Source organism: Piliocolobus tephrosceles, chromosome 1 (assembly GCF_002776525.5).
Source record: "Piliocolobus tephrosceles isolate RC106 chromosome 1, ASM277652v3, whole genome shotgun sequence".
Taxonomy (NCBI): Eukaryota; Metazoa; Chordata; class Mammalia; order Primates; family Cercopithecidae; genus Piliocolobus; species Piliocolobus tephrosceles.
In genome coordinates, this window is record NC_045434.1 from 91,793,846 (window position 1) to 91,811,405 (window position 17,560).

General features: G+C 46.1%; 2 protein-coding genes across 33 annotated transcripts in view; one reads left to right on the top strand and one right to left on the bottom strand.

Moving 5' to 3' along the window:
* Window positions 1-1,071: 1,071 nt before the first annotated feature.
* Window positions 1,072-14,653, bottom strand: C1H1orf43 (chromosome 1 C1orf43 homolog). Of its 3 annotated transcripts, none has more exons than XM_023213831.2 (7): window positions 14,198-14,653; window positions 13,703-13,804; window positions 8,668-8,785; window positions 8,086-8,139; window positions 6,632-6,798; window positions 6,494-6,552; window positions 1,072-2,009 (listed from the first exon to the last, which is right to left on the bottom strand). In XM_023213831.2, the coding sequence occupies exons 1-7, from the start codon at window positions 14,261-14,263 to the stop codon at window positions 1,814-1,816; spliced, it is 762 nt and encodes a 253-aa protein (XP_023069599.1). In that variant the 5' UTR covers window positions 14,264-14,653; the 3' UTR covers window positions 1,072-1,813. The 3 variants fall into 3 exon arrangements, with proteins under 3 accessions (XP_023069599.1, XP_023069601.1, XP_023069600.1); XM_023213833.2 differs by having other exon boundaries at window positions 14,275-14,500; XM_023213832.2 differs by lacking the exon at window positions 13,703-13,804 and having other exon boundaries at window positions 14,198-14,609.
* A 51-nt stretch (window positions 14,654-14,704) lies between these two features.
* Window positions 14,705-17,560, top strand: part of UBAP2L (ubiquitin associated protein 2 like) — a 52,341-nt gene continuing 49,485 nt past the window's right edge. For 18 of the 30 annotated variants that reach the window (XM_023213840.1, XM_023213843.1, XM_023213841.1 and 15 more), the window contains exon 1: window positions 14,705-14,831. The gene's annotated coding sequence lies outside the window, so the exon portion shown is untranslated. Of the gene's footprint in view, window positions 14,897-15,022; window positions 15,256-17,560 lie in introns of those variants that run through there. The other 12 variants (XM_031936156.1, XM_031936153.1, XM_031936159.1 and 9 more) reach the window with 4 other exon arrangements.

Consider the following 17,560-nt stretch of genomic DNA (forward strand, 5'->3'; position numbering starts at 1 on the left):
GATCTGCCTCGGTCTCCAGAACCTCACCCCTAGAACCCTATTCTAATGAGAGACATAGACCTTTTTTTTTTTTTTTTTTTGAGACAGAGTTTTGCTCTTGTTGCCTAGGCCAGAGTGCAGTGGCGTGAACTCGGCTCACCACAATCTCCACCTCCCGGGTTCAAGTGATTCTCCTGCCTCAGCCTCTGAGTAGCTGAGATTACAGGCATGCACTGCCACGCCTGGCTAACTTTGTATTTTTAGTAGAGACAGGGTTTCTCCATGTTGGTCAGACTGATCTCGAACTCCTGACCTCAGGTGATTTGCCTGCCTCAGCCTCCCAAAGTGCTGGGATTACATACATGAGTCACAGCACCCAGCCACATAGACATTTTTGAGAAAGCAATTTCCTAGGGGGAAACAGGGAGAGGAAAGCTCTACTTTCAGAAATGGATCAAAGAAAACATGCAGGGGTTGGATGGAACACATATTTGAATACCTACTATGTTCTAGACATAGCCTCCCACTCCTGTTACTAACCACATTGTACCCGTGTTACATCAAAAGCCTTTCCCAGTAAAAGATGCACTTATAGTAAATTGATCTGGAAACCTCATCAAACTTCAGCCCAGCCCCTCCTTCCAACTCTGCATACCTCTTCTACTTTTGTCATCTTTTCCACAGACATGTCTATAGATTTGCTTGATACACCCTGAGGAGACTGACAGGCTCCTCTTTCTGTTTAGTTCAGTAACCAAGGTTTCAGTAGTCATAGTAACATTTATGCCTCCAACAATAACCCTGGGCCTAGGAGTTGATTGGCCACCTGGCCTGTTGCCCCAGAAACCTTGAGAGAATCCTTGTTCTGCATCCTTCTGTTGATGACATAGGCAATTCTATGAGCAAGGGTCACAGTCCCGATTTTAGGATTTCTTGTGCTAGGTCCCAAGGAGTATCTGTATGGTCCTAGGTCCAGGGTATGCACACAGTCCCACCAATTCTCTGGAGGCAAATCCTCATGCCTTATACCCTGTTAGACATGTGCAGATAACATCATCAAATGCCTGTTTTATTAAAAGACAACTATAAAGGACTGATTCATATGTTTTATTTGATAATAGTTCATTTTATTAAATAATTTATAAAGTCAGACCAGTGCATTGGCTTGTTAGGGGAAATCATTCCTTCCTACTGTCATATAGCCTGGCAGATTATGTCAGGTGAGAAAACATTCCCCTTTATTCAATTTATTCATGAGAGTGTGGAATTAAAGTAGATCCTTGCATGTCAGGAAAGCTGCAACACATCTGGTTTAAGTGGAGCACAAGGGTAAGTTATTCCACATTCACCAACTTCCCCACTTGACCTCCCACCAGTTCCTGTCTTTTTCCATCAATCAACTCTAAGACACCCTAAACCCAAACAGTTCCCATTCAACTGTGCACAAAGGTATAGACATGGAAGACATCTCTCTCCAACTCTCACCTTTGGAATTAAATAAACCTGGAACAGGGAAGGTGAACTATGGCTGAAACCAAGTGAAGATTTTTAAGAAGCTTTGACAGAAACATTAAGAATAACACCTGAATGAAAACCCAGAAAAAAGTGCTACTGGGGGAAAATAGTCTTAGCCAATGTTCTAAAAATGCCCATAAGAAAAGGTTGGGGAATTACCCTTTAGACACAAGCTCTAAGAACTCTGGATACAACGGGAACTTTGATGGATACAGTCTGGGCCTACTGAGTCAGATGTCCCCAGGGCAGCCCGGCAAGCAGCCTGTCTTGCACACTGCAACTGACTGGCTTCATCTACGGCAAGAGTCCTTCAGCTCCATCACAGAGTACTCTCCAATGTGTTATAGTTATCCTTAAAGCTCTTCAATTCAAGGAAGTGCTTGGCACGTTTACTCTTCTGACTGGAGGGGAGGTATGTCACCTGGATGGTTGTTGGGGAGACCTCAGGGGATTGAGTTAGGTCTTTGGCTGCTGACTGGTGGTGTCGCTGAGAGCTCCCAATTCGTGCTTTAACCCTGAAAAACAGAGAGGGGAGGTCACTCACAGAATGAGGACTAATCAAATAAATCAGGGCTTATCCCAGGCTATAAATGCAGCAATAGCCACAAATAGTTAATTGTGTCCTATCTGTCCTATTTAGTAAACTAGTTACTAAAACCCCATCTAGTAGCTTAGAAGTAGCAGAGAGGCTGAGCACGGTGGCTCATGCCTGTAATCCCAGCACTTTGGGAGGCCCAGACAGGTGGATTGCTTGAAGTCAGGAGTTCGAGACCAGCCTAGCCAACATGGTGAAACCCCATCTCTACTAGAAATACAAAAATTAGCTGGGCGTGGTGGTGGGTGCCTGTAATCCCAGCTACTTGGGAGGCTGAGGCAAGAGAATCACTTGAACCCAGGACACGGAGGTTGCAAGCCGAGACTGTGCCACTGCACTCCAGCCTGGGTGACAGAGCAAGACTCCATCTCAAAAAAAAAAAAAAAGAAGTAGCAGAGAGGCTGGGCATGGTCACTTATACCTGTAATCCCAGCACTTTGGGAGGCAGAGGCCAGAGACCGCTTGAGCCCAGGAGTGTTTGAGACCAGTCTGGGAAACAAAGTGAGACTCCATCTCTACAAAAAATTAGCCAGGTATGGTTGCAAGCACCCATAATCCTGCTTCCTCAGGAGGCTGAGGCAGGAGGATCGCTTGAGCCCAGAATTCGAGGCTGCAGTGAGCCATGACTGTGCCACTGCACTCCAGCCTGGGCGACAGAGACCCTGTCTCTCTCTCTCTCTCTCTCACACACACCCTAAAAAAGTAGCAGCACTCCAGCCTGGGTGACAGAATAAAGGCCCTGTTTGGGTGCCCTGACACACACCTACTCACACCAAAAACCAACTAGCACCAGAGAAAGCAATTTCCCAGAGTTCTTGCCTCTGGCTCAAGGTTTTTCTTGAGAGACAGGTATGCCCTATACAGGTTATCACCTTGTTTTGCAGATTAGGAAACTAAGGGTCCAATAATTAGCTTGCATGAGGTCACAAAGCTATTAAGTGACAGAACTGGGATTCACACCTAAGGTTGTCAGATTTCAAAACCTATACTCTTCACTATACCCATTAAACATTCCTAGAAACTACCAATCAAACATAATTTTTTGTTTTTGAGATGGAATCTTGCTCTGTTGCCCAGGCTGGAGTGCAGCGGCATGATCTCAGCTCACTGCAACCTCTGCCTCCTAGGTTGAAGCGACCTGTCTAAGCCTCCCGAGTAGCTGGGAATTACAGGCACACACCACAATGCCCAGCCAATTTTTCTATTTCTAGTAGAGACGGGGTTTCACCATGTTGGCCAGGCTGGTCTTGAACTCCTGACCTCAGGTGATCCACCTGCCTCAGCTTCCCAAAGTGCTGGGATTATAGCTGTGAGCCACCACACCTGGCCTTCAAAAATAATTTTAAAAAGATTGTGGTAAAATACATGTAACAAAATTTACCATCTTAAGCATTTTTAAACGTACAGTTCAGTAGTGTTAAGTATATTCACAGTGTTGTGCAACCAACCTCCAGAACATTTTCATCTTGCAAAACTGAAACTATACCCACTAAACAACTCCCTATTTTTCCCACTCTCCAGCCCCTGCAACCATCATTCTACTTTCTGTCTCTGAGTATGACTACCTAGGTATCTCACATACTGGCATCATCTAGTATTTATCTTTCTTTTTTTTTTTTTTTTTGAGACGGAGTCTCGCTCTGTCGCCCAGGCTGGAGTGCAGTGGCCGGATCTCAGCTCACTGCAAGCTCCGCCTCCCGGGTTCCCGCCATTCTCCTGCCTCAGCCTCCCGAGTAGCTGGGACTACAGGCGCCCACCTTGCCCGGCTAGTTTTTTGTATTGTTAGCAGAGACGGGGTTTCACCGTGTTAGCCAGGATGGTCTCGAACTCCTGACCTCATGATCCGCCCGTCTCGGCCTCCCAAAGTGCTGGGATTACAGGCTTGAGCCACCGCGCCCGGCCCTTATCTTTCAAAGAGAGTGAATTTTAAACAGACTTCTGCTGACTTCTAGACCAAATGCCCTTTTCCAGTCTCTCTACATGTTCATTTTCATTAGTGCTCTAAGCAGGTTTTTTTTTTTTAAGATAGTGTCTTGCTCTGTTGCCCAGGTTAGAGTGCAGTGGCATGATCTTGGCTCACTGCAACCTCTGCCTCCCAGGTACAAGTGATACTCGCACCTCAGCTCCTGAGTGACTGGGAGTACAGGTGGACGCCGCCACCACTCCCAGCTAATTTTTTTTTTTTTTTGAGATGGAGTCTCGCTCTGTCGCCCGGGCTGGAGTGCAATGGTGCGATCTTGGCTCACTGCAAGCTCCGCCTCCTGGGTTCACGCCATTCTCCTGCCTCAGCTTCTCCAGTAGCTGGGACTACAGGGCCCACCACCAAGCCCAGCTAATTTTTTTTTTTTTTTTTTTTAGTAGAGACAGATTGTCACCGCATTAGCCAGGATGGTCTCGCTCTCCTGATTTCGTGATCTGTCCGCCTCGGCCTCTCCAAGTGTTGGGATTACAGGTGTGAGCCACCGCACCTGGCCTAATTTTTGTTTTTTTAGCAGAGACAGGGTTACGCCATGATGCCCAGGTTGGTCTCAAACTCCTGGGCTCAAATAATCCACCCATCCCAGCCTCCCAAAGTGTTGGGATTACAAGTATGAATCACTGCAGCTGGCCTTCTAAGCAGTTTTTACTAGGACCTTTCATCTTTTTTTTTTTTGAGACAGACTCTTGCTCTGTCACCCAGGCTGGAGTAGAGTGACACAATCTTGGCTCACTGCAACCTCTGCTTCCTGGGTTCTAGCAATTCTCCTGCCTCAGCCTCTGGAGTAGCTGGGATTACAGGCATGTGCCAACATGCCAGGCTAATTTTTGTATTTTTAGTAGAGATGAGGTTTTGCCATGTTGGCCAGGCTGGTCTCCAAATCCTGGCCTCAAGTGATCCGCCTGCCTTGGCCTCCCAAAGTGCTGGGATGATAGACGTGAGCCACTGCTCCAGGCCTTGGACCTTTCTTCCTTTAAGACAAGGTGGACCATTTTTAGGGACAGAGAGAAGACAGGAGACATACCCTTTATCTCTTGAGAAAGGGCAATATTCAACATAGCAGATTAATTCTTTTTATGGCTGGTAACTAACTTTTTATTAATTTTATTCTTTTTTGAGATGGAGTCTTGTTCTGTCACCAGGCTGGAGTGCAATGGTGCGATCTTGGCTCACTGCAACCTCCACCTCCCAGGTTAAAGCCATTCTCCTGCCTCAGCTTCCCAAGTGGCTAGCATTACAGGCGCACACTATCAAGCCCAGCTAATTTTTGTATTTTTGTAGAGATGGGGTTTCACCGTGTTGGTCAAGCTGGTCTTGAATTCCTGACCTCAGATAATCCACCTGCCTTGGCCTCCCAGTGTTGGGATTACAGGCGTAAGCCACTGCATCTGGCCTAAGTTTTTATTCTAGATTGACTTTCCTTTCTCACCAAGAACTTTGATTTTAACATTTGCATGAAAATATGAGACTATGTTTAGTATATATTAAAAACATTCCTAAACAAAAGTCATGAATCCTCTCCTGTGACACAAATGCTCAACAGCTGACTCTATAGTGATAGCCTTTGTTTCAGACAGGGTTACTAATGTTTTAAGTGGTAGTAAAAACAGATTTGTTTTTTTTTTGAGATAGAGTCTTGCTCGTCACCCTGGCTGGAGTGCAATGGCACGATATCGGCTCATTGCAACTTCCGCCTCCTGGGTTCAAGCAATTCTCCTGCCCCAGCAGCTGGTATTATAGGCGCCGGCCACCAGGCCCAGCTACTTTTTGTATTTTCAGTAGAGATGAGGTTTCAGCATGTTGGCCAGGCTAGTCTTGAACTCCTGACCTCATGATCCACCCTCCTCAGCCTCCCAATGGGCTGGGCGCCCGGCCAAAAAGGGATGTTATTTAATTCTTACTTTTATTGGGCCAAGACACAAAAAGGACACTGAGACTCCGTACAGAAGGAATCCGTGTGTGTGCTGAAAAACTACTCCCTTTGCTAGGCTACACCAATTTTGACATTTTTTTGGGCTAAATAAAAGACAAGAAAAATGCACACAGAAATAAAAACTTCTCTTACTAGCTTGTATAGTCCTATCTGCTTTCTTTTCTTCTTCTTTATTTTTTTTGAGACAGAGTTTCACTTTTGTTGTCCAGGCTGGAGTATAATGACATGATCTTGGCTCACCGCAACCTCCACCTCCCGGGTTCAAGCGATTCTCCTGCCTCAGCCTCCCGAGTAGCTGGGATTACAGGCATGCACCACCATACCCGGCCACATCTGCTTCCTAATGTAAGAGACTGATCTAATAGTCTAGAACTTGACAACTCTTATGGTATCATGGATTTTGTTCTTATTGCTTTATGAAGGTAATTGCATTGTGGGAACAGTCCAACAATACTGTACCAGCTCCCTTTAACACCTTCCCCTCCAAACTCACACAGTGGCCAGCTCACTCAGGGCCTCTTGATAGCGTAGGTACTCATTCTGGCCAAAGACCTTAGGAAAGAGAAAGGAAGAGTGAGGATCTCTCAGCCTGAGGGATGTCTTTAGTGCCTTGAAGAAAAAACTGGCTTACCCCTGTCCCATAGCGGGCTGTCTCATAGCCATCCAATAGGGTATCAATGAGGGCTTTGCGTACACCCTTGAAAGGTGTACTAGTGTTTCGCAGATCTAGCAGGTAGGAGCGGAAATTCTTGCCCATTAAGGAACGGGGATGTCGGCCTTCAGAATGAAATGGGATTTCTGTGGAGAAAACAGCACAATGATATACTTTCATTCATTCTTTAGTCTTTTTTTTTTTTTTTTTTTTGAGATGGAGTCTTGCTCTGTCACCAAGGCTGGAGTGCAGTGGCGGTGATTTTGGCTCACTGCAACCTCCACCTCCTAGGTTTGAGCAATTCTCTACTCTCAGCCTCCTGATTAGCTGGGATTGGAGATGTGCACCACCATGCCAGGCTTATTTTTGTATTTTTAGTAGAGACAAAAATAGAAAAGACTTTCACCTTGTTGGTTAGGTTGGTCTTGAACTCCTGGCCTCATGTGATCTGTCTGCCTCACCCTCCCAAAGTGCTGGAATTACAGGCATGAGCCACCACACCCGCCCCATTCTTTAGTCTTTCTAGTTAATTCCCCAAACTTAGAAATAGGTCTAATGAGGCTGGGCGCAGTGGCTCACGCCTGTAATTCCAGCACTTTGGGAAGCCGGGGCAGGCAGATCACCTGAGGTTAGGAGTTTGACAGCAGCCTGGCCAACATGGTGAAACCCTGTCTCTACTGAAAATATAAAAATTAACTGGGCATGGTGGTAGGTACCTGTAATCCCAGCTACTCGGGAGGCTGAGGCAGGAGAACCACGTGAACCTAGGAGGTGGAGGTTGTGGTGAGCCAAGATCGTGCTACTGCACTCCAACCTGGGCAACAGATCAAGACTCTGTCTACAAAAATAAAAAGAAATAGGTCTAATGAAATGAGCGAGTTGAGTTAGAGGGAGATTCTGCTTAATGAGATCAAAGGTACAAAGCTATGCCTGAGGGGTCATTTGATGGTAACACCACAGCCGTAACCTACATCAATGACACATGATAGTGTCATCACATATTTTGCCATCCTGCTTACCCATCCATCCTAGGTTTAAGATATAAACTGTTTTCATAGAGATACAGCATATATAACAAGTGTTGACAGAATGGAAGAAATTCAAGAACCATCTATCTTGGGCTTAGTGAAAAAGCAGGTGCCACCTGTCCTTTGTGGAAAAACAAGCAAATTACCATCATCTACTTCATGAAACTAAAGGTCTCAAGAGAAGAACTTTAAAAAACTTTAAAAAACCCAGACTCTTTGGAGAATAACCTGCTTATATCATTTCCTTCAGCAAAATCTCTAACCCAGTACTTTCAAAATTCTAGAATTTCCTACTAGCCAGGGTGTGCAGAAAAGACAAATCCTAACATATAAAGTGGGTTCATTACTCTGTTCCCTAGGTGGGCTTTCAGGATCCTAGAATGGACCCTGTCAGGTATCCCTTACCAGAGGTACGAATGGCATCCAGAGCTTTCATCCTATACAGATAGTTGTAGCAACCTGTTGAGGAAAAGACTGGTGTTAGACATAAACCTAAAAAGATACCCCAGGCCGGGCGTGGTGGCTCACGCCTGTAATCCCAGCACTTTGGGAGGCTGAGGCGGGCGGATCATCTGAGGTCAGGAGTTCGAGACCAGCCTGACCAACATGGAGAAACCTTGTCTCTATTAAAAACACAAAATTAGCCAGGTGTGGTGGGCACACCTGTAATCCCAGCTACTCAGGAGGCTGAGGCAGAAGAGTTGCTTGAACTGGGGGTGGTGGAGGTTGCAGTGAGCCAAGATCACACCATTGCACTCCAGTCTGGGCAACAAGAGCGAAACTCCGTCTCAAAAAAGGAAAAAATAAATAAATAAATAAGAAAATTCCCCAAATTCCAGCAAGCTAATAAATGGGCTTTGCATCTAGCATATATCCAGTAACAGGAATAACTAAGGCTTTGCCAGCAGCTTTTGACAACTCTGAGAGAAAAGGAATTATGGACTTGTGGGACTCCTCACTGAAGCCTTTCAAGAGCTTGCCACATACTTTGATTTCCCTGGGTTTCCAGTTGTAGTAGTCTAGCATCATCATCTGCAAGGAGCTGGGGCTCATACTTGATATCCTGAACCCTGGAGAGTCGAATATCAATCTCTTCTTTCAAGTCCTGTTCACATAAAGAAAAGAATACACAATCATTTACCCTGCACTCTGCTTTCCACCAATCTGAAAATGGGACAGAGTTAATGAACCACTAGGACAACAGAAATAGAGAAGATGCTCATGTAGTTAATAAAATTACCAGATAAGAGGTAAGAATTTAAGAAAGAATGTGATTGGGTTTTCCAATAACCTCTCCAAGCTGCACATCTTTAAGCTAGAACTTTTAACTTGCCAGAAATCCTTCAAGTTATACAGCATCAACATTATTTCTAATTTTTTTTTTTTTTTTTTGAGACAGAGTCTCGCTCTGTCACCCAGGCTGGAGTGCAGTGGCGCAATCACAGTTACTGCAACCTCCGCCTCCCAGGTTCAAGCTATTCTGCCTCAGCCTCCAGAGTAGCTGGGATTACAGGCGCGTACCATCAAGTCTGGCTAATTTTTGAGTACTTAGTAGAGATGGGGTTTCACCATGTTGGCCAGGCTGGTCTCAAACTCTTGACCTCAAGTGATCCACCTGCCTTGGCCTCCCAAAGTGCTGGGATTACAGGTGTGAGCGACTGTGCCCAGCCTCTCTTGCCTCAGCCTTCTGAGCAGCTAGGATTACAGGTATGCACCTACCTAGAGGCTACTTAAAAAACAAAACAAAAAAACCCCCACATATTTAACTTTTAAAATAGCCAAGTCAAATCCATGGTATAAAAATTTTAAAGATACTAAAAGGGGCTGGGCATGGTGGCTCACACCTGTAATCCCAGCATTTTGGGAGGCCAAGACGGGTGGATCATGAGATCAGGAGATAGAGATCACCCTGGCTAATATGGTAAAACCTGGTCTCTATTAAAAACACAAAAAATTAGCTGGACGTGGTGGCGGGGGCCTGTAGTCCCAGCTACTCGGGAGGCTGAGGCAGGAGAATGGTGTGAACCTGGAAGGCAGAGCTTGTGGTGAGCCGAAATCGCACTACTGCGCTCCAGCCTGGGCGACAGAGTGAGACTCCGTCTCCAAAAAAATAAAAAGGTGTTAAAGTTAGCACCTCTCAGTTACCCAGCAGCAATTACCATTTTCAGTTTCATATCAATCTCTCTTACCTAAGAGGGTTACCAGAGCCCCAGGAAATAAAATTTTTTGTTGCCACTTTTTAGAAACTTCCATTGTGAAACATAAGACACACAAAATATAGATAACATATATGTACATTTTAAATAATTCTAAAAATCATAATGAACACCTATAACCAATATCCAGTTTATGCAACGGAACATTACCACTAACTTTGAAGTCTTGTGTGGCCATCCCTCAATGAATGCTTCCCACCCCAAACCTTGTCAATAGTCCTCATACACTTCTTCCCTGGTTTATCGTGTCACCCTAAAAAAGATGCTTAGCTTTGCCTGGTTTTGAGCTTGATACAAATGGAAAAATACTTTAAGAATCTCTCTGCAAATTGTTTAAAAAAATTTTTTTTCTTTTGAGATAGGGTCACACTCTGTCACCCAGGCTGCAGTACAATGGCACAATCTCTGCTCACTGTAACTTCCGCCTCCCGAGTTCGGGTGATCCTCCTGCCTTAGCCTCCTGAGTAGCTGGGGTTACAGGCACACCCCACCATGCATGGCTATTATTAAAAAAAATTTTTTTTTCTGAGACGGAGTCTTGCTCTATCACTCAGACTAGAGTGCAGTGGCATGGATCTTGGCTCATTGCAACCTCCGCCTGCCAGGTTCAAGCAATCCTCCTGCCTCAGCCTCCCGAGTAGCTGGGACTACAGGTGCACGCCACCATGCCCGGCTACTTTTTTGTATTTTTCGTAGAGATGGAGGTCTCACTATGCTCGTCAGGCTGGTCTCGAACTCCTGACTTCGTGATCTGCCTGCCTCAGCCTCCCAAACTGTTGGGATTACAGGCGTGAGACACCGCACCCGGCCCATTTTTAAACTTCTTACAGTGACAGGGTTTCCCTATATTGCCTAGGCTGGTCTTGAACTCCTCAGCCAACATGATCAGCCTGCCTTGGCCTCCCAAAGTGTTAGGATTACAGGTGTAAGCCACCTCACCTGGCCTTATTTTTTTTTTTTTTTTGAGACAAGTCTCACTCTGTCACCCAGGCTGGAGTGCAATGGTGTGATCTCTGCTCACTGCAACCTCCGCCTGGGATCAAGTCATTCTCCTGCCTCAGCCTCCGGAGTAGCTGGGATTACAGGCACGCACCACCACGCCCAGCTTATTTTTTTGTTATTTTTAGTAGAGTCAGGGTTTCACTGTGTTGGCCAGGCTGGTCTTGAATTCCTGACTTCAGGTAATCTACCTGCCTCAGCCTCCCAAAGTGCTGGGATTACAGGTGTGAGCCACCGCACCCAGCAAAATTTTAAAAATATACTTGAGGTTGAATTTACATATAATAAATGCATTCGTTTTATGTATATAAACTGATGAGTTTGACAAATGAACATACCCCCTTCACCACCACGTCAATCAAAATAAAGAATATTTTCATCACCTGGAAATCTCCCCTCTCCCAGCCCAGGCAACATGTACTCTCTTTTACAGTTCTGCCTGTTCTAGAATTTCATATAAATGGGGTGGAAGCATATGGTACATATTCTTTTGTGAATGGCATTTCGACTTTTCTCACTCAGCATGGTTTTTTCGTCCGTTTTTGGTGAGATGGAGTCTTGCTCTGTCGCCCAGGCAGGAGTGCAGTGGTTTGATCTCGGCTCACTGCAATCTCTGCCACCTGGGTTCAAGGGATTCTCCTGCCTCAGCCTCCTGAGTAGTTGGGATTTTTTAAATTGTATTTTTTAGTAGAGATGGGGTTTCACCATGTTGACTGGTCTGGTCTCGAACTCCTGACCTCAAGTGTTATCTGCCCAACTTGGCCTCCCTTCGTGCTGGGATTACAGGCATGAGCTACCACGCCCGGCCCACTCAGCATGTTTTTGAGATTCATTCATGTTTGCAATTTTTTTCATTCAAAAGTGTTTTGAGCATTTGTCTTCATATATGTATCTTCAGTTTTTCATTTTTTACACTATTCCATATGAATATGCCACTATCTATTTTTTAGAAACAAAGTCTTGCTCTTGCCCATGCTGGAGTGTATCAGTGCAATCATAGCTCACTGCAGTCTGTAACTCCTGGGCTCACATGATCTTCTGGCCTCAGCCTTCCAAAGTGCTAGGACTACAGGTGTGAGCCACTGTACTCAGCTCATATAATCATTGAAAAGTGGACATTTGAATTGTTTCTTCTTCAAATATTATGAACAATGCCGCTACGAGTAATCTTTTACATGTTTCTTGGTACACAAGAGCAAAACCTAGTATCTCTATGGTAGGAGAGAAACTGCTGGACCATGGATTAGGTACATGTGCAATCTTACCAGACAATGACCAGTTATTTTCCAAAGTGGTTTTACTAATTTATACTTTCACTAGCAATGGTTGAGAATTTAGAAAAAATTTTTTAAGCAAAAGGAATACTGCTCTCAATTAGACCAAGGGACCCCTGAGTAGCCAAAGTATTGATTGGTTCATGATGTGCTAGAAACTAACCCTATGTCTCTCTCATGAGGCAGTAAGGACTGCTAAGGTTTCAAGCCAGGACATCCTCCTAGAGCCTTTCCATGTATGCAAGGAACAAAGAGGGAAAGGTTAATAGCACTGGTTAATGGAAGTTCAGTGCTCTAGGAGTTGAGGGAGTCATGAGGTCTAGCTCTACAACTAACCTGTTTTTCATTCAGCAACAAATTACTGAGTACCTGCTATGTGTAGACTCTGGCACTAACCTGTTTTTCATTCAACAAGAAATTACTGAGTACCTACTATGTGTAGGTCCTGGCTTTATAGTCGTGAACAAAACTGGTATGGTGCCTGCATTCTTGAAGCTTATGGTCTAGCGGAAGAGAGAGGCATGTTTTAAACAAATGGACAAACATAAAAGAAAAATTATGGTGAATGCTATGAAGTAAAAATCAAAGCAAAATGTGAAAATAAAGAGAGGGGGAACCTACTTTAAAATAGGTAATAAGCATTTCTTTTTTGGAAGTAACATTTAAGCTAAGATTAAAAGAATGAATGAGCTAGCCAAATGAAGACCATTCCAGATCACAGGAGCAAAAAGAGTGGAAAATTCAGCCAGCAGAGCTCGGTCCCAGTGATCTGGGGAGAGCCACACAAAAGGAGGTTGGTAAGGGAAGCAGGTGTCTTTTACTTACAAACGAAAGACTAAAGAAGCAGAATGAGGGTGACAGCGGAGTATCAGTAACTCTGATTCACATAAGCTGGGTTTGAGATGCCTATTAGAAATCTAAGTCAACATGTCAGGTAGTCAGTTCGCAATATATGCATGGAACTCAGGAAAGAGTTCTGGGATAGAGATAAAATTTCATCTGTAGCTAAAGCCAAGGAAAGGAAGACAATCACCTAAGGAGAAAGTACAGACAAAGATAAAAGACCACTGGGTTATTCACTTCCTACATGTCTTCTGGTACACTGCTTCCTTTTCTTGGGCTTGTTGGTAACATGAACGGTGGAACTACGTGATTTATGGAGCTCCTGTTAAGTCTAAAGTTATGTAGAGGTAACCCTTCTCATTGCTCTTGGGTTAACCTTAATGATCTCAATCCCATCCTAATCAAACAAAAAACACTGGGTAGTTTAAGATGAGCTGGGAAATATTTTACTACAAAGAGTTGGGAACTCCGACCCAAGCCCTTCATTCTGCAGATACAATAACAGAAGTTCCTGCTTGCCATAGCACTGAGCAGGAGCCAAGTCCCAAAGTGCACAGTGGCTGCTCAACTTAGAACAAGGACACGCAAAGAAACATGAGAATTAAAATAATCACTAAAGGCAGAGGAAATCTCATTCTTGACCCTAAAAGATCTGGAGAAGTATGTTTAACTCGTGCCCTAAGGACCTACCTTGGGGGCATTGTGTCCCACAGGGACATGAGGTCCCCTTCGAGATTTCATTGCAAAGCGCATGATTTGCCTCTTCACAAAAATAAATAGCAGTACAAACACCTGTCCAAAAAGATGTAAAAATCCTTTAATAAAAAGACAGTTGGGTTTTTTTTTTTAAGCATGCCTTCATTCCAAATCCCCAGATTCTGGCTCTCAGGAATGTTTCAGGGTAAAACTTGGGGTAAAGCAAGACCGTTATGATAGGGGTGGATCTAAGAAGCCAGTAGCAGGGAGGCGTGGAGTCCGTGCTCTAGCGTTAGAGGGAGAGTCCTAGGCCAAAGAGGGCGGGTCGGCCCGAGTAGGTGACTTAAACTCCCACCTACTCCTGGAGTAAGGAATCAAAGCCCAGATAGGCGCAGGTGAGTGGGTGGAGAATGTAGACGGGAAACAGCTCAAGAGGGTCTCTACTGGTTAAGATGCGACCGCAGGAATGGGGTGGGGGAATCTCCTCACCAGGCTCCCGTAGGCCATCACCAGCACGACATTCACCCCGGATAGCCAGTTACTGCCGGACGCCATGGCCTCCCTACCTCGCGCAGAATTGTTCGGGTTTACCCTGCTGTCCTGGCTGGTCAGCCCAGGCTCCGCCGCAGCGACGGCGCCTGGGTCCCCTGGAGCTCCCCGGCCATTTCCTTATGGGGGAAGACCAAGCCAGACCCGGCCTGAAAACATGGCGGACAGGCAGGGGGGCTGGGAAAGGAGAACGATGCCTTCCAGCTTCCCCCTGACACGTGACTCAGGCAGGCAATGGCACCCAGGAGCGTCGATCGCCGAGACGCGGAACTACGACAGTAAGAGGAAGCGGCGGCCATCCGTGGGTCACGTGGTGGAGGCAGGGCCGCCGTGAAGGAGGCGGGGCGGACTCGCGGAGCCGGAAAGAGGTGTCTCGTGGCGAGGTGGCACGCGCACGCTTGCGTGCGCGCCCCTTTTAGCGTCACGCGCTGGGGGACGCAGGAAGGCAAGTGGGCGGGGAAAGGCGCGAGAGCGAGCGCGAGAGGGAAAAGGAGGGAGGGGGTGGGGAAGAGGGAATCTTATATCACGTGACAGGGGCGGCGCGGCCCGGGGTGTCAGTGTGGAGGAGACTGAGGTAAAGTTGGGAGCGCAGCGGCGTTGGCGGCGGCGGCGGCGGCAGCGGCAGCGCGGCGGGGCCGGGTATTGTCCGCGGCCCCTTTAAATCCGCGATCCCCCTTTTACCCTCCCTCTTTTCTCCCCTGCCCCCGCCGTATGCCCCCTCCCTCGGTAGGCCCCCCCGCACTGTGTGTTCCCCCACTGTACACCCCCCCTCGTAGTCATGCGAGCCCTGGCGCCCCCCCACTCGAGTCGGCCGCCGGAGGTTTTGTTTATGGTTGGGTTCGGGGCCTAGTGGGCCGCGCCAGAGCCGGGGCCTCGATTTGGGAGCGTGGCCGGGGCGGGGCTTGGAGCAGCCGTAGGAAGGGGGGGCCATGCGGCTAGAGCCTGAGAGGGGAGAGCGAGAAAGAGCGCGAGCGAGCGAGGCCTGGGCCTTGCCTAAGGTAGGGCCCTCTCTTCACCCCAGCCGGTGCCTGCGGAGGAGAGGGCCTCCTCCCTTTCCACCCACTGCGGGCCTCCCCTGATCCGGATCCGGCCTGGTTTGGGGGTGGCGTGGGGGAGGGAGGGCGATGGGGTGGAGCTGCCCCAAACTCCCCCATGTGGCCCTCAGTTTGGTGTGCGAAGGATTAATTTGTTCCGGCTGGGAGGTAGGAAGGAGATTGGCCCCGTGGGCTCTCGATGTGGCGCCGAGGGGGGTGAACCTCCCATCCTCCACGCGTGGGCTTGCGTCCCCTCTCCGTTTCCAGGCTCTTTGTCAGCTCCTTTTCCCTCCCTTCTTTCTCACCAACCCAGTTCTTGGAATATGTTTTTGCTGCTGTCTTTAGCTTTTTGTTTATACTGTAGTTTGGGTACCCCAAACAATTATGTTATTTGGGAAGCTGGACATGGAAGCCCCCATAGGGTGTATTACGCTTAAGGGACGTCACTAGAGCACTGGGGTATTTGTTCACTCTTCTCATAATGGGACAGGAATGTCCAATTTCTTCAAACCCTTAACCTTGTGGACAGCCTTAAATTGCTTTGCAAACTGATGTCACAAACTGGAGACTGCTCCTTTTCCACCCTTCTTGAAATGTAGCCACCTCTGGTGTCGGATGTTGTGGGAAGAAAAACATCACAGTAACAGGCGTTTTTGTTATTATTGTTAACGTTTTTGCCTTTAACTCTCCCTGATTATTAAATGGATAAATCTTTTTTTTTTTTTTTTTTTTTTTTTTTGTCTTTTCTCCCATCCTACCTTTCTCCGCCCCACATCCTGTTTTGGGGATACCTGATGTGACTTGCTGGGAGGAGATGAGCGTTACTAGTAACCAGCATTTCTACAGAATTAAAACATTTTGGCTGTGTATCAGTTGATAAAACTGCTTTGAAATCTGTCTCCATTGTACTTAAATATTAGACTATCCCAATGATTATAGAGAATTAAAACATATTGGCTGTGTATCAGTTGATAAAACTGCTTTGAGATCTGACACCATTGTCCTTAAAGATTAGACTATCTCAATGATTGTTTCCTTTGTGAATGGGAAGTATTGCTGGCACGTAAACTAGTGATGAAAGGCCTAAAAATGTCCTGTTTTGTTTTTGATCTTTAAAGCTCCTCCTTGCTATGTCCTAACTGGGAAGTACTCTTGCTAACTAGATTTCAGGGTGGTGGGGAAGGGGATGCAGGGACCATTTCAGCAAAGCATCTACAGAAATCAGTTGTTCTGTTAGAGGTAGCAAGTTTTACCCATCCCAGTCCAGCTTCAGTTTCTGAATTGTTTCTTAGATTGTAAGCTCCCTGAGGGCAGCTACGAAGTCATACTGCTTTTGTATTTTCCTGAAGTATTGGATACATAGTAGATTCTCAATAAATATTTGTTATTTAGTTTTTTCAGTGAAATTTCTCTGGCTATTTTTTTAAGTAGCTGGTTTTCAAAAAAGAGTCAAGGCACTCCTGTGTTGAAACCTGTATTTACTCTCCCTCTATTTCCTTGGTCTCCAATACTTCTCACCCTACTTCCTTTAAATCTTTTTATTTTCTAAGAAAGAGCAAGTAAGTAACAAGATCTTCGCCTGCAGTGTGATAGTTGGGAATGGGTCTGCTTGCTACTAATTCTGTGCCCTCAAGTGATCCATTCCAGATAACTTACTTTTGACCTGTTGCTCAATGTTGTCACTACTAGGTGGTAAAATTTTCTTAGTCACATTTCGAAGCACTTGTAAGAGGGAAATGTTACTAGCAAGAGTGATTAGGAGGGTTTTTTTCTTTCTTGGTTAATTATATCTTTCAAGATGACTTTTTAATATGTTTACATCTGACTGGTACAGTATATGCAGTCGTGCATAGCTAGTCATGCAGTTTATGCCTGCAATATAACTTATTCTCACAAATTGATATCACATGTGGAGTAGAAAATAGTCATTATTATTATTATTATTATTATTTTTTTTTTTTTTTGAGACGGAGTCTCGCTCTGTCCCTCGGGCTGGAGTGCAGTGGCCGGGTCTCAGCTCACTGCAAGCTCCGCCTCCCGGGTTTACGCCATTCTCCTGCCTCAGCCTCCCGAGTAGCTGGGACTACCGGCGCCAGCCACCTCGCCCGGCTAGCTTTTTTGTATTTTTTAGTAGAGACGGGGTTTCACCGTGTTAGCCAGGATGGTCTCGAACTCCTGACCTCGTGATCCGCCCGTCTCGGCCTCCCAAAGTGCTGGGATTACAGGCTTGAGCCACCGCGCCCGGCTGAAAATAGTCATTATTTGTAAG